Raw genomic sequence first — 14,995 nt, 5'->3', positions numbered from 1 at the left:
GCTTACATTTGTTAGATGAAATTCGTATTTTCAACATGAAAACCTCGATGTTGTACTACAATGGAAGAAAAAAATTAGAGGCATATTCAACTAGAGTTAACTGACTGGACTTGCTCCTGGTTGGCCAGGCGAGGAAAAACAATTGGAAAAATGTCCCTATAGTGGTCGACGAAATGAACCTCCAACCCTTGGGTGATGAAGCTCGCCAAATCGTCAAAATCTTTTCGGTTCTCAGCCGGCAATAGAATGCAGTCAACGCCCACTCGTTTTGCAGCGATAACCTTCTCTTTGATGCCACCTACAGGCAAAACTTTTCCAGTCAAAGATATTTCTCCGGTCATGGCCACATTTTGGCGAACGGGCTCGTTCATAGCCAAAGAAAGAAGAGCTGTTACGATGGTGCAACCAGCACTCGGTCCGTCTTTTGGAGTTGCGCCCTTTAGCGAAAAAAATTATGTTTTACAATGACAAATCAGGGCATTACTAAGCAAAATAAAATAAATTGTACCTCGGGGACATGAACATGGATTTGTGCTTCAGCGAAAAAGCGATCATCAGGCCTCACTTTTGAGGCGAACATTTTAGCTACCGTATAGGCTATGCGAACCGATTCTTTCATGACATCACCCAAATTGCCTGTCAGCTCAATAGATCCTTGGGCGCCTTCCTCCTTTTCTTCTTTTTCCTCCAGTCTTCGTGAAGGTTTAGTTCGTAACGGTCTTCTCAGAGAAGTTTCGATGTACAGAGTGGAAGCCTCCCATGGCTGTCCAGGCTAAACCCATTACCACACCTAGAAATGGCATAATCGGCATAAAAAGTTAGCAGGGATTTATAGTAGAATGTTGTTTAAATCCTTCCTCTAACATATTCGCAAACTAAATATTTTGTTTCTTTACCAGGTGGGGTCAAGTCGTACAGACGATCATGTGTGAAAATGGGCTTGCCAACAAATTCCTGAAGATTTTGCTGCCCGACAGTGATGGTTTCGGCATCTCCTTGGACAAGCTTGAAGGCAGCTTTACGAAAGATCTTTTCCACTTGCTTCTGCAGGTTTCGAACACCGCTTTCGCGGCAGTAAGATTTGATGAGAGTTTGCAGCGCATCGGAATCGATTGTAACTTGGGTGTCGGCGACTCCTGTATCTCGCCTAGCCTGAGGAATTAGATATTTCTCGGCAATGTTCATTTTCTCTTCCGCAACGTAACCGGACACGTCAATCATCTAGAAGCAAAAGTCAATGATCAGTTAATATTTATGGCAAGGCATCAAGAAAATAATGAGTACCTCCATTCGATCTCGAAGGGGTTCCGGAATGGTATCAATTACGTTTGCTGTGCAGATAAAAAGCACCTAAACAGAAAAAGTTGGCTTATGGTTATTACTGTAATGATAGGCATCCAATGGAGTAGACCATTCCAAAGCACCCAATACGCATTTACAGTGGCGTAAGCACAGGCACAGCCGCAACAATGGTGTCTACATTTCTATTGTGTAACATGTTATTTCCCGTGGATAATTCTTGTACATTACAGTACTGTCTTGCATGCTAGTACAATATGTTTTGACCGATGGGCTTTGATTGATTAGTATTCATTGCGCCGATAGGAACGGTCAGCGATAATGGAAAGCAGAGTTCCTTACTTTTGATAGATCGATGGGAACATCTAGGTAATGATCAAGGAAATTTTTATTCTGTTCAGGATCCAGTAGTTCAAGAAGCGCAGAGGCCGGGTCGCCCTGGTAGCCCTTGCCGATCTTGTCCACTTCATCGATCAACACTAAAGGGTTCTCCGTTTTCGTTTTTTTCAAACACTGGATCATCTTTCCGGGCATAGCCCCAACATACGTACGCCGATGCCCTTTAATTTCAGCTACATCTGTCATTCCACCAACGGAAAACCTGAAATACTACATTACCAACCATTAAAGACTCAAGTTAATTTAGATGACTGTGCAAAGAAGCATATTTTTCACATCACTTAGATTACTATCAATATTCAAAGTTTCATACTTCACGGTTTAATGCTTTGGCAATAGAGCGGGCGATCGAAGTTTTGCCAACTCCCGGTGGTCCATAAAAGCATAGAATTTTCCCCTGTGTGCTTTTCTTCAGTTCACTGACAGCAATAAATTCTAGAAGTTGCGAAATAGAAAATTTCATAGGTAAATAGTGAGTGTGACACTTAATACCGTAACGCGTAACTAAGAACAAGACACTTTGGTCCCATTGGCATCAAATTGGTAGGAGCCAACTTACTCACCTAGAATTCGCTTCTTCACATCTTCCATGCCGTAATGGTCTTCGTCGAGAACCGCAGCGGCTCTCTTCAAATCAAGGTTTTCTTTACTAGTTATGCCCCAAGGCAGTGTCGTCAACCAGTCAAGGTAATTGCGTGTTACGTTGAATTCGGATGAATGATTATCGAGGAAGCCCATTTTATTTAGTTCTTCCTCGATAACTTCCATAATGGCAGGTGGTATTGTTTTATCCTTTAGTCTGGCTCGAAACTTTTCGTCGATTGCATCCTTATCTTCCTTCTCCAATCCCAATTCTTTTTTAATCACCTTCAACTGCTCTTGTAGCATGTACTTACGATGTTGGGCTTTGACTTTTTCTTCCACTTCTCGCCCAATTTTTTGCTGCAAACGGCTCAATTCTAGCTCTTTCTTAAGCAGCGATAAAGAGAGCACCAAACGTTTAGGTATCTAAATCACATTTAAAGAATTCAAACGTGGATTACTTTGACTATTAAATCAAACGGTTAAGATTTTTACGCTAGTTTCTTCGATGACTTGTTGGAGATCGGCAGGCTCCGCGGCTGTTAGCGCCGCGCCCAAATCAGCTAAATAGACTGGGTTATCTACTACGCGCTGGCCTTGATGAAGCATCTGTTGAATGGACTCCCGATACAAAGGATTGAGAGCAATGATATCTCGGATAGTCTTTATAATCTCCTGAGTTAACGCCTTTGTTTCTTCGTTTATGGTGAACTTGTCATGATTGACGTTTTCCACCTCCACCATTAACACAGATTGGGAATCTTGTGGTGCAAAAGATGGTTCGACTGGAGGTTTCTCGGCAGCGACATCTAAATTGATATCTTCGTTATCAGACTTTTCTTCTTTCCGCTTGCGGATGTTGGCTCGTTTTGCCTTCCTTTTCGTCGCCTTGTCCTCTGTCAAGGTTTGAATTGATGCATTAAATCCAGGAAAGTGAATAGATGCCACTATGTAAGCAAACGTTGTTGTCACGCTTTGCCCACTCATAAATCAAGACTCAATGGGAAATTTATTTTTCAACCTTGTGCTCCTTCGTTGACGTCTTCCATTAGTTGCCCAGTAATCCTGATTCGCCTATGTGCCATGACAATCATTCGAAGTTTGTCACCAAGATCTTGGAGTTCATGAATTTGAACGAACGTTCCCACTGGATATATATCAGATAGGTTCTTAACAACATCAGACTCCTCACTAGGGATATCACCAGGAAGTAAAAGTGATAAATAAAAATTAACTATGTACAGATAAAAACAATTTACTATGCACAAGCACCTATCATTGCATTTCATGAAGACTCCTGCATATGGTTGGTTTAAACGAACTTTACGTCTAATAAGGTCAGCAAGAGTCTTGTCTGTAACCTAATAAAGTATAAGAAGCAAACACCTCTCATTTTGATCCTTAGATTTTCTTAAATAATAAATTTACCTCAATTATTTTGATAAACCGAGGAAAGACAGGGTTTCTGTTGATTGCTATAACAGGCACATTTGGCCAGATCTCTGGAACTGTCATGGTTGCTGGCAATGAGTGAATAACTGGCCCTGATCCACCATGGTCTCCTGCACCTCCCATACTCGAAATATTTCCGGAAGATGGTTCATTATGGTTTCCATCATCCGATCCATCATTATTCTGAGATGAGAAGTAGCGAGTTTGAACAGTGACAATAGGCGATGGATACTTCGGAAGTTGATGGAGTAGTGGGGAATTGGAATTGCAATTCAATAATGAATAATATCCCTTTTGGTGGATGCAACTTCTAGAAGAATGACGTAACGGATTCAACGATTTCCTTCCATGTATTTCACTTGAATAGGAATTCAAGATCAACAGGGATCTACTTCGCGTTAGTGTTGACGAACCTCTGAAAGGAAAACCCAGAGAGCGCATTAACAATACACGAGAAGTCATTTTTCATTTAATTCAAAATTTTGCACGTGAAGTGAATGACACAATTTACAAAACAGAATTCAACGAAGGTGCAGACGAATTTTGGGCTTTGAAATTGTTAATCTTGACAACCCTGGATGTAACGTTGGCAACAACTTTCTTAGCCTATAAATTTGAAAGTTGCATCAACAGGCTGTTATTGTTAATGGCTGTCGCCGTTATTCTTTTATCGTGAAAACGTTGTATATAGCAAGCGTATAATTAAAATTGTAAAAGAGATGAATCAGAATCGTGTTAGATTTCATATTGATTTATCGATAGAAGAAAAAATCTGTCGAGCGATTGAAAAATGTGATCCAGGGTAAGCAAAAACTACATTTAGCTTTTCAAAGAAACAAAGGGGATCTAATAAAGAAGATATCTCTCTCTTCCCAATTCTAGAGCTGTGCGGAAACTTTTAAAGTTTGGTGCGGACCTAAATGCTCAGACTGGAAATGGGATCACACCTATGCACTGGGCTTGTGGGCTAGGTGACGAAGCAGTTCACCGAGAGATTGTCCAGCTTTTATTGTCTAGCAATGGGAATCCAAATGTGAAGTCTGTTGAAGGAATTACACCAGTTCATATTGCTGCCAGTTGGGGATTCATAGGAATCTTAAAAATTCTTATGGCAAATGGGGGTGATCCATGGTTTGAAGATAAAGAAGGTTATAATGCTTGGGATGTGGCCCTTCAAAAAAATCAGTGGAACATTCTCAAATACCTTGCATCCTACATGGAAGATGATAATGGTGAATCTTTGGAAGACTCTATCCAATGTGTCTTTGTAAAGCTGAGGGAAGTAGACCTTGGATCATCACTTTCCAGCAGTGCTCTTAGCTACAATAATCTTGGGTTCCTAGCATCAGAATCAATTACAAGTACTACTGTTTTGGAGGGTCTTGATTCAATTATAGACAGTACAACAAGCAACACTCTTAATATAGCAGTGTGCGATTCCCTTGATGTAACCAACACATCAACAAATTCCGTCATAGTAGTTGAAGAACATATATATTCCGATACTGAAAAAGGAGTAGAATTAGTCGAGTGGCACTATCCTCCGCTTGTGAATCAAAATTCCGTCACGGATGCTACCCTAAATGAAGCTTTGTGTACATCATCTGATGATAAAAACTCAGTGAACTGGATAGGCGATTCGATGGATTCACAGCTTTTATTTGATCAACTGAAATCACTTGGCAGTTCTCCTGGCCCTATAACGCCAACGACTAAGCAAGTCTACTTGAGACAATTCTTTCGGTTGCGCCGTGAGCAGGCTGCGCATGTTCCATCACCAAAGAGACTAGGGGTATCTAAAGAACTTCAGACCATGTTGCTCCAGTACCCAGGATTGGATAGCGATACTAAGATAGCCACACATCTTGATCGATTGCTCGTAACGCATTTTACCTGCCCAGACCCGCTTAAACCATGGAGAGAGGGTGAGTTCGCAATTTTTTTTTACCTTCTATTTCCTAACCTATTTCTTTTATTTGCTGATCGAGGTTAGGCTTGGCAAAGAAGTCTTTTAACTATCTGCTGTTGGATCCGCGAGTTACGGACAACCTACCCCTCAATGAATCCCAAAACCAACAAAAATTGTTCAAGCGCTTTGTATCCAGCATATTTTACATCGGAAAAGGGAAACAAACAAGGCCCCACGAACATCTATACGAGGCAATTAAACTGCGTTCACGACCGCAGTCCTTACTTAAAGTAAAACTTCTGCTAAAAACTAATTTAAAATTTTACCCTAATGATCCATCTGTAAGTACAGGTTAGTAAGAAGGTAAAGCGAATATTAGATATCTGGAACGATGGTTATGGTGTAATTTCGATCCACGTCTTCCAAAATTCGTTACCGGTCGAAGCGTTTTGTCGCGAAGCAGCGATGATAGAAGCAATAGGTAGATTCAATCAATGCCGAGCTAAAGCCAAAATTTACTTTATTATTTATATCCTTTATGTTCAGATTTCTTTCTTTTTTTTTTTTTTTTTTTAGGTCTTAGTACCATCACGAATTTTAAGCGTGGTGATTTTTATGGAATCTGTACGTCATGGTCGAATTCTGACAAGCGACGGTGGGGATGTCTTTTACTTTACAAAGCATTTCATATTTTGCTCCATGATGGGGAGAGACAAATCCGTCCGATTGATTTGTAATAACTACGCATTTCTGAATTGTGCAATCTAGCTACTGTATCTCATTTCAATTGTTGAATCACGCAGCTGCAATATTATAATACCTTAACGAATCGTATTTCGAGAATTAAACTGTTCTTCGTTCAGAATATTTAATTACATATTCAAGGTATTGTGTTGAAGTATCGTTGCTGTTTAACTTTTTTTATTCGATATCTTATGTACAGTACTCGCAAACGCCAATGTTTCGAATTGAAGAAAAAGAAAGAATGAAATGTGTCACAGTGGTCAACACGAACCGGAGAAATAGGCGGTGAACCGTTCGCCAAAGATACTCAAGATTCTACAAGTATCTGTTCTACCAATCAATCACTCAGCAGTAGATCATCTTTACTATTCCGATGGTTTCGCAGCGCTATCGCTACGCCTCCAAGAATGAGAACAACTGCGGGAAGCCCCAAACCGATAGCCATTACTAATATCACCATCACTGAAAACTGATCACCGATCGGGCTTCCATGTCCAGTAACCATAGTCCAAGCTGTGTAGTTTGAAGCTTTATAAAAACCATCACCCTCTACGCCAAATGAGACATTGAAGCCATTCATTGATAAAGAGGGCATGTCTATGTCTAACAACAACCACTGCAAGAGTGAGTTTTCAAAAACTTCGTCATCCGTCACATTTCTTATCCCAGTTTGGTACATGCCAGTTGAATCTCCTATATCACGTTTGGTAGAGGTGTAGCAAACTGGACGCCATTGAATCCAATGTTGATTCAAGGCTGAATGGACTTCCATTAACTGGCGTTTACACAAACGTTGAATAATTTTAAAATTTGCAAGACACTTGAATTTTGAGAATTACCTTGAATACGCCGGGAGTGTACTCGTCGTCCAAGCTTTGAGACACATTGAGAGTAAACCGGCTATTAGGTTCAGAAACAACCGTAGCTAATTCTATGGCCAACCGCGCATTGGTGAAAGATTCTTTAGTTTCTAGACGATCAAAGATGAAATCAATTTGTGTCGAATTCTCTGTGAAGGCTAAATGGGGTAAAATGGGGCTGCGACCTCGGGTTCCGTATGCTGTTAACTGTTTTGTAAAAAAAAAACAAGTTGCTTGAAACATAGATTTAAGAAAAGTAATAATTGCGATTACAGTTATTTCTATGTTAGAAGACGAATCTAGCTCCACTCCATCATAGTTAGCCAAACGGAACGCCACAGAAGCGGACCGGTTCCCTGAGTAATTTGAAGACTTGAGTTCCCAAAACATTTTTTTTGTACTAAATGAAACAGTATCATAACTGTTCATTTTTGGAATAATTCCTGTGTCATTGAGATCATTATACATAAAAAACTAAGAAGAAAAGATTAAGTAAGTGCATGTGTAATTTTTTTATGTAGGCCTACCTTTAAAATAAGAACAGCTGCAAAATACTGTGGCTCCTTACTAAAGCTTATGGCTTGACTATTATTCCCTGACAGCATCTTATGCCAATCAATTATCAATTCGGTATTGATTTCTGTTCTTGCATAAAAAAATGTGGGAATATTTTCCATAGTCCACAAATGATGAAGGACATCAGTTCTTCCTTGTTGTTGGACATGAATTAGAGTGAAATTAACACACTCATTTTGAGGGCAGTTTGGATTTATTGTAGTAGTAATCTGCAAGAAAAAAATAATGTATCACACGATGTAACTTCGACGTTCAATCGACAAAGTTAGAATGAGAACGGAAATGAAACAGTCAACAAGAACACAACTTACATTTCGGTCGTAATTTTGTTCAACATCCAGTAATGGATCAAAGTCTGAAGATAAAACTGGTACAAAAAAAGGTAAGAGATAGAAAACGACGAGAACCAGTGCTAAATTTGCCATTTCGTTAAGCCATCAAATTCCTTCGTCATCTGTAACAGTTCTAAAAAAATTTGAAGAATGAGTTATCAAGAAAAACAGCAGCAGACTGAGCAGAGAGCCAGGGACCAGAAAGCAGACGCCCACTTAAACATGAACAAGAAATATGTCAATGTTGCGTTACATGGAAGAACCCATAAACGCGAAAACGAAACCTTTTTCGAGTAAAAGGCAAAAACTCCATGCGGAAAGGACCAAAGAAAAGGGCTACGAATACGAAACGAAATAAATAATCCTACGCCAAAAGGCCTACAGGAGAACAGGACTTAAATTGTGAAACGGCTTGAGAAATTTTAATTTGCATGGCTAATGGACTTACATTGTGCTGCATAAAATTATTCGACGAAAACAATTTGAATGCTATTTTTTATTACCACAACTGCGGTACAACTCCAGCCGTTAAAAAAAGGGGGGGGGGCCTAATACCTCTTCCGAGGAACAGGTAGTACCATCAGTTATCGTGCGAACTACAACAGAAAAATTCTGTGAATTAAAATTCATTTGTTTCTTCGTCGATTCCCAGATGGTACCGGTTCAGCTAAAAAAACTTTTAAAATTTTGTTTAGGAAAACCGATTCGGCTTGCTTTCACAGCAGTGGCTTGCGTTCTGTGTGAAGAATTGACACAGAAGCATGTTTTGCAGTTTGGACTTCTGTGTAGTATCGAACGGATGAACACTGAACAGCCTCTGAAACATGTAACAGCAATGGAAGTATATGTAACAAACATTTATTCCGCACGGATATTCGAATTTTAGTCAAAAATGTTTTGCATTTCGCTCTGCGTTTTAGTCATTCTGCTTTTTCTTGGAAAAGGTTGTCTGCTAGTCCGTTGTGTTGGCTATTCATCGTAAAATAGTTACTGAGGCTATTACTTCTTAGCAGCTATCTTGGTCGAGGTTGTACGTTGTTAATTACTTCAACTTTAAGAATATGCTTGCTCTACGTGGAACTCTGAATGCTGGCCTTGTTAGGGCTTTAGGAATAAACAATAACGTCCCAGTACTTTCAAATGTGTTGTCGACCTCTTCTGTCGTGCTGAAACGGAACCAGACTACTGTTCCCCAGACCGGAACCGAACAAAATGGTAATTGTCAGCTATGCGATTTTAGTCTGTATATTCGTAGATGAGTCTAACTTTTAAATTTTTTATTACAGTAGCTCTGGATAAGAAGAAAACATATTCTCCTTTCCAAAATACCAATAACATGGCAGAATTTGCAGTTGCCCGCCTTGATGATCTTCTCAACTGGGGACGAAAGGTTATAAGCATAAAGTCAAGGATTTGTGATCTGTTTTAAAATTTCATGAAAGTTTTATTTTATTCAGTAATTTACTTAAATGTGATGATTCATTACAGGGATCTTTGTGGCCTCTTACCTTTGGGCTTGCTTGTTGTGCAGTGGAAATGATGCATATTGCAGCCCCGCGGTACGATATGGATCGCTATGGTGTAGTATTCCGTGCATCTCCGCGTCAGGCGGACGTAATTATCGTGGCTGGAACTCTTACTAACAAAATGGCTCCTGCTTTGCGCAAAGTTTATGATCAGATGCCCGAACCTCGTTGGGTAATCGAAAGACTTGACGGGAAATGCAAATAGCATGCGTTAGATAATTTTTTTGTTTTTTCTTCCAGGTCATTTCCATGGGTAGTTGTGCCAATGGTGGTGGCTACTATCATTATTCTTATTCTGTCGTGCGTGGCTGCGACAGGATTATCCCAGTTGACATCTACGTCCCTGGATGCCCGCCGACAGCAGAGGCTTTACTCTACGGCATTCTTCAGCTACAAAAAAAAGTGAAAAGAATGAAGACGGTTCAGATGTGGTACAGAAAATAAGCGAATTCGTGACGCTGGCTTCTGACATTGTAAAGTTGTATCAACATGAAAGGTGGAATAAATTTAGGTTATATTAGAAACATTTATTCGTGGAATCAATCAGTAACAGCGACAATCAGAAAACCAAGCGTTTCGCCAGTGAACCTCCTTCTCCATTATCCGTCACCTTACGCTTCGTGCCACTCTTATCAATGGCTGCTTGGCTCAGAGATGCAGGTAAGGGCAAAGCAGATCCTGGTGTTGGAGCTGGTTTATTGCTATAAATGATACCATTTTGATCAAATATTGAACACAAAAAGAAGAACTAGTGCCATACCTGAAATAAGGCATTTGCAAAGCTTCGCTACACGTACATCTTTCGGCAGGATTCAAGGCCAAAAACCGGCTCAGAAGCTGTAACAAATCATCCGCGGCAGCAGTAAATATATGACGAAGAGGTATCACAGGGAACGCCTTAAACTGGACAAAATCTGGTAGTGAATGTAGTCCCTAAATGGCAATTACACAACCAAGTTACAAAAAATAGTAATGCTAAAAGTGCACAGTACGTACTGGCCAATTATCTTCGGTTGGGGTACCCATAGTCGAGAAAATACGTGTAAGCTGATCCAAGTCTGATTCACCAGGTAAAAAAGGAACTCGAAGCAAAAGCTCGGCCATTATGCAACCTACTGCCCACACATCAACGCCAGTGCCGTACATTCGAGAACCAAATAGCAGTTCTGGCGCCCTTGTTACAAACAAGCCTTAAAACTTCAGCTGAAATATTAAGTTGTTGAAAATTACCTGTACCACCGCGTGACAACTTGATGGGTGTAGATACGTGTTGGTGAGGCAAAAGATTTTGCCAAACCAAAATCACCCAATTTTAATATCCCTTGGCGATTGACAAGAAGATTGTTGGGCTTCAAATCCTGCATAATAAAAAACAGTTTAACTTCAGTTTAAAACAGCAAATCAAGTAATAAAAATATACCCTGTGAAGAACCCATAGAAGATGAAGATATTCAAGACCTTGAAGGGTCATGAGAACGTAGGCTTTGACAGTTCCAGGTGTGAGGATGATGGATGTATCCTTTATAATCTGCTCCAGGTCTGTATCCATGAAATCAAAAACCAAAGACACATTTGAACGATGACCAAAAACATCTAGCAGGCCAATTATATGGTCATGCTTTAGTTCCTGAAGCAACTTGATTTCTCTCAAGGCTGTCCTGTTTATACCATCCCTGGCCTCTTCTCTTGAACCTAGTTTTATCTGAAAAATTGATAACAGAATTTTGTTTGAAAACTGGATAACAGAGAGAAGTTGAGAAGCCTACCTTTTTCACAGCGACAATTTTGTTGTCATTTAGAGTATCTTTCGCTTTATATACTGTCGCAAACTACATGGTAAAATATAAGTAACGAATAGAAAATGACTGAAATGAAAAGAAATTGTTACCTGTCCTTCGCCTAAAAATTCTATTTTTTCATATCGTTGAAGCCGGTTTTCTCCACTCACGTGCATTTTCACGTAAAAACTTCTTTCAAGTTTCCCAACTTGCTGAGAACATTTGTTTAGAGCAGTCCTTTCCTTCAACAGATGGCGATGAAAGAAATATGTTTCTTGGTGCATTCGGTCTCTACCGCTAGAGCATGCTTGGTTATAAAATATTCTGTTTTTTGTTGTTGTTTTAAGTCAAATCGACTGTTTAAGTTAGGCAGTTATTACCTTGTGGCAGTTCAGTAATTAAGTGAGAAATAGCCTTAATCATGACTTCAAAATGAAAAGTTATGATAGGTAGTTAAAATGCTCCGAAATAGAAGTCAATAATTTTAAAATGATGAACCCCAAGTATCGGCAATTGTCAGCCGATGGTGAGTTTGTCCTAACCCCTAGAAAAATTCCTCCTCAAAACGTTGTAATTAGACTGATAAAACGAGAAACCAATGTAAAACCTGGAAATTACAACGTCTGTCGTCCCTTTTATCAAACTGTTGTTCCAAACTTCACCATTGTCAATGTAGAAAAACCACCATGCTATTTGAGAAAATTTACACCTAATGGCAAGTATTTCATTGCCTTCTCCTCAGACCAAACTTCTGTGGAGGTTTACAAATATCTTGGGCCAAGTGCTGCAGAAGCTTTACTGATAGAGGTGCCAGAAACAAGAGAATTTATTGGCAATGATGCCAATGAAGCTGTAAATTTAAGAAGCAAAGTGTTTTCTAAATTTTTCCAATTAAAGTATACTATTCCTGTGACTCCTGTTGGTGAGCAACTAAATCGCGAATGTAGTCTTTTTGTTGGTGATGGAAGATTCGTTATTGTCGGTTCAGCCTCGTACGTTCCCGAAGAACCTCAACCCAACTTCTTCGAAATTTTTCGCAATAATGAATCCGTCTCTCCTCATCCTCGTTCTCCACTGGAAGATTGCTCACTTCACATCGTAGACATCGTCAATGGAAAGCTCTGTGATACTAGAACTTTGAAAACCGACAAAATCTTTCTTTCACATAATCAAGGCCTGTATCTCTATGGAGACACTCTGGCCGTGCTCTCCGTCCAGCACCAAACGATACACATTTTCCGAATCACGAGTGAAGGCTACTTTACTGATGTGAAAACTATAGGACGTTTCTGTTTCGATGATGACGAATGGCTGATCAATCAAGTACGCGGCTTGTGGCCATCAGGCCAATTAGTTCGTCCCTTTCGAGAAGCCACGGTCAACGCTCTCAAACATCGATTGTTAGTATTTCTCTATCGAAGAGCAATCAAGATGTCACAGGCGGAAGGAAACCTCTTTCATGTTCGAAAATTCTACCAGAACTTCGACCACATTCGGGCACTCCGTCTCTGGAAAATGCAGTTATTGGATGAATCGCACCTGCTTCTGAAGTACGCCAGTGAAGATGTGGTTACTCTTAGAGCTCCTGATCCCAATACACAGCCAGCCTTCTTTGTTGTATACAACATGGAAAGCGCGCAGGTAAATTACCTTTCTCCAAGACGCAACGGAGTATATTTTAGATTTATTCATGGCTTCATGTACAGGTTATTAACGTCTATGAGAATACAAGCGAAGAGCTGCTGGACTTATTCGAAAACTTTTGCGATCTCCTTCGGAATGCCACCCAAGGATCACCGTCTAGCAACGTCTTTGCCAACGTAATCCATCAACGTTTCAAGCAGACTATTGTTAGCGCCCGCTTTGGTGGACAAACAGAAGCCACGAAACGACTACTTTCACAACTTCCTATTTCCGCCCAATCGTATTCTTCATCGCCTTACCTTGACCTTCAGCTGTTTTCCTACGACGACAAATGGGTGTCGTTCATGGAGCGTCCAAAGACTAGTGGAGAACACCCTATTCGCTTTTATGTCCGTGAATCCGGACTACTGCGGTTCCGCATTTATGCTGGCATTCTTGGCCGACCAGCCCCTCCTACTTCTGCACGTCGTCTCGTTGCTTTCACGTTCCACCCTACGGATCCATTTTCCATAAGTGTTCAGAGAACCAATTCCGAGTATGTCGTCAATTTTCACGTTCGCCACATATAAGTAAACGATGACAAATAAAAATATCTGTTTCATTAAGTGATGCCACTGTATGTATTTTCATTTCTTTTGTCCGGGAGAAAGGAGTCTATCTAGCGTCTTCCGATTCACGGAACTCCAGGTTATTCTCATCATTTCAAGCGAAAAAATATAAAGAGAGGCGGAAAAGTAAAGAGCGCGCCAAAGAGTTGATTTTAAAAAAATTGAATGCAGCCACCGAAACGTAACATGACATGAAGATATTACACCAAAACTTGTATACAAACTGCCCGATACCAAATTCATGCCCGCACACGGTTAAGACTTTCAGGTGATGTTGCTTTTTCTTCTTCTTTTTTTACATTGCAGGACTTGCGAGTTTGCTCTGAATAATTGATGTTTTCCTGGTAGGAACAGATTCCGGAGTTGGAATGGCATCACCAGTTGGATGTCCAAGATTTGCAGGTGGTACTACTGTTGCTGTTGTGGTTGGTATCTTAGCTGGGACTTTTTGTTTAGCCATTTGATAATCACCAGAGTCGAAGTACTTTTGCTAAAATCACAAAAATGATAAATTTGATTAAAGGTGGTGTGCTATATTTGTTTGCAAGCTTTAGCCAAGGTGAATGCCAAACATTTTAATGCAAATTTTTTTTATATTTAAGAATAAACTTGCTAGCAGAGATCTGGAGAAGCTACTTACACCTTTGGCAAGTCTCTTTTGCAAGAATGCTGAGTGTCCAGTTACAGGTCGGGCATTGTATTTAGCTTTCAACTTCTCTTCTTCCATTTTTTCAATATCCCTTTGGGAAGCCTAATAGATATTTTTAAAAAATTTTGATAAACTTCTTAAAAGAATTATAACATAACCTTCAATAGAAGACGAGAGCATGTAACGTAAACATACGTGCGTAGTGATGTTTACAAGGACAGAAGGACATGTACACAAAACTTATTCATTTCCCTTTTTGCTTATTATCAAGATACATTAACATACCATTGTTTCAGGTTCTTCGTTGGACGGAGTCACTTGATTTTCCCTGGGAATGGTGGAACTTTCTTCGCTGGCCATGTTGTGCAGTTGCTCCGAAAACGGTTTTATGCGGACTCTTGCTCTCACCCAGTCACTACTTTCCAAAATCAGTGGAATGGATTGACGAAAACGCGGAGTTGCCAGAATTAAGTAATTGAACCAAGTAAGCGGTGAAAAAACCCAGAAAAGGATCAGAATTCAGAATCAGAGATCAGACTGAATCAGACAACCAGACAAGAAATACCCTTTAAATTAATTTTTTAGTTTTTCATTATCAATAATCTTTAGAAATTTCTGGTCAAAACATCCGTATTAT

General features: G+C 39.9%; 5 protein-coding genes across 5 annotated transcripts; 2 read left to right on the top strand and 3 right to left on the bottom strand.

Moving 5' to 3' along the window:
• Positions 1-7: 7 nt before the first annotated feature.
• Positions 8-4,273, bottom strand: LOC116921792 (lon protease homolog, mitochondrial). The gene is given in 12 exon segments (XM_032928139.2): positions 8-437; positions 509-751; positions 753-790; positions 897-1,221; positions 1,285-1,350; positions 1,642-1,908; positions 2,012-2,133; positions 2,262-2,706; positions 2,776-3,176; positions 3,302-3,471; positions 3,553-3,641; positions 3,709-4,273. Coding segments are annotated over 12 exon segments (3,003 nt in total). The 5' UTR covers positions 4,195-4,273; the 3' UTR covers positions 8-86.
• Positions 4,274-4,320: 47 nt separating this feature from the next.
• Positions 4,321-6,539, top strand: LOC116921830 (ankyrin repeat and LEM domain-containing protein 1). Its single transcript, XM_032928195.2, has 5 exons — positions 4,321-4,534; positions 4,615-5,657; positions 5,726-5,931; positions 5,993-6,122; positions 6,218-6,539. Exons 1-5 carry the CDS (start codon positions 4,452-4,454, stop codon positions 6,376-6,378), a joined length of 1,623 nt encoding a protein of 540 aa, XP_032784086.2. The 5' UTR covers positions 4,321-4,451; the 3' UTR covers positions 6,379-6,539.
• Positions 6,540-6,545: 6 nt separating this feature from the next.
• LOC116921861 (glycosylated lysosomal membrane protein) lies at positions 6,546-8,401 on the bottom strand. The gene is made up of 5 exons (XM_032928226.2): positions 8,133-8,401; positions 7,773-8,030; positions 7,519-7,719; positions 7,225-7,452; positions 6,546-7,160 (listed from the first exon to the last, which is right to left on the bottom strand). Exons 1-5 carry the CDS (start codon positions 8,244-8,246, stop codon positions 6,723-6,725), a joined length of 1,239 nt encoding a protein of 412 aa, XP_032784117.2. The 5' UTR covers positions 8,247-8,401; the 3' UTR covers positions 6,546-6,722.
• Positions 8,402-9,071: 670 nt separating this feature from the next.
• On the top strand, positions 9,072-13,706 carry LOC116921807 (DET1 homolog). The gene is made up of 7 exons (XM_032928152.2): positions 9,072-9,368; positions 9,440-9,543; positions 9,642-9,851; positions 9,920-10,110; positions 10,227-10,339; positions 11,978-13,098; positions 13,164-13,706. Exons 1-7 carry the CDS (start codon positions 9,215-9,217, stop codon positions 13,668-13,670), a joined length of 2,400 nt encoding a protein of 799 aa, XP_032784043.2. The 5' UTR covers positions 9,072-9,214; the 3' UTR covers positions 13,671-13,706.
• LOC116921871 (cAMP-regulated phosphoprotein 19-A) lies at positions 13,703-14,805 on the bottom strand. Its single transcript, XM_045177072.1, has 3 exons — positions 14,644-14,805; positions 14,350-14,460; positions 13,703-14,199 (listed from the first exon to the last, which is right to left on the bottom strand). The coding sequence occupies exons 1-3, from the start codon at positions 14,716-14,718 to the stop codon at positions 14,005-14,007; spliced, it is 381 nt and encodes a 126-aa protein (XP_045033007.1). The 5' UTR covers positions 14,719-14,805; the 3' UTR covers positions 13,703-14,004.
• Positions 14,806-14,995: the final 190 nt, after the last annotated feature.

This window comes from Daphnia magna, linkage group LG1, assembly GCF_020631705.1.
Source record: "Daphnia magna isolate NIES linkage group LG1, ASM2063170v1.1, whole genome shotgun sequence".
Taxonomy (NCBI): Eukaryota; Metazoa; Arthropoda; class Branchiopoda; order Diplostraca; family Daphniidae; genus Daphnia; species Daphnia magna.
Note: the sequence above shows the minus strand (reverse complement) of the source record. Positions and strands in the feature narration are given on the sequence as shown.

Bases quoted from the DNA above. Each gene is read 5' to 3' on its own strand.
- LOC116921830 (XM_032928195.2), top strand. From the start codon at position 4,452: ATGAATCAGAATCGTGTTAGATTTCATATTGATTTATCGATAGAAGAA. The intron at 5,932-5,992 runs GTAAAACTTCTG...CTGTAAGTACAG, and splicing joins GACCGCAGTCCTTACTTAAA to GTTAGTAAGAAGGTAAAGCG. The intron at 6,123-6,217 runs GTAGATTCAATC...TTTTTTTTTTAG, and splicing joins AGCGATGATAGAAGCAATAG to GTCTTAGTACCATCACGAAT.
- LOC116921861 (XM_032928226.2), bottom strand. From the start codon at position 8,246: ATGGCAAATTTAGCACTGGTTCTCGTCGTTTTCTATCTCTTACCTTTT. The intron at 8,031-8,132 runs GTAAGTTGTGTT...TTTTTCTTGCAG, and splicing joins AACAAAATTACGACCGAAAT to ATTACTACTACAATAAATCC. The intron at 7,720-7,772 runs GTAGGCCTACAT...TTTTCTTCTTAG, and splicing joins CAGCTGTTCTTATTTTAAAG to TTTTTTATGTATAATGATCT.
- LOC116921807 (XM_032928152.2), top strand. From the start codon at position 9,215: ATGCTTGCTCTACGTGGAACTCTGAATGCTGGCCTTGTTAGGGCTTTA. The intron at 9,544-9,641 runs GTTATAAGCATA...GATTCATTACAG, and splicing joins TTCTCAACTGGGGACGAAAG to GGATCTTTGTGGCCTCTTAC. The intron at 9,852-9,919 runs GTAATCGAAAGA...TTTTTCTTCCAG, and splicing joins AGATGCCCGAACCTCGTTGG to GTCATTTCCATGGGTAGTTG.
- LOC116921871 (XM_045177072.1), bottom strand. From the start codon at position 14,718: ATGGCCAGCGAAGAAAGTTCCACCATTCCCAGGGAAAATCAAGTGACT. The intron at 14,461-14,643 runs GTATGTTAATGT...AATATCTATTAG, and splicing joins ACGAAGAACCTGAAACAATG to GCTTCCCAAAGGGATATTGA. The intron at 14,200-14,349 runs GTAAGTAGCTTC...TTGTGATTTTAG, and splicing joins AAAAGAGACTTGCCAAAGGT to CAAAAGTACTTCGACTCTGG.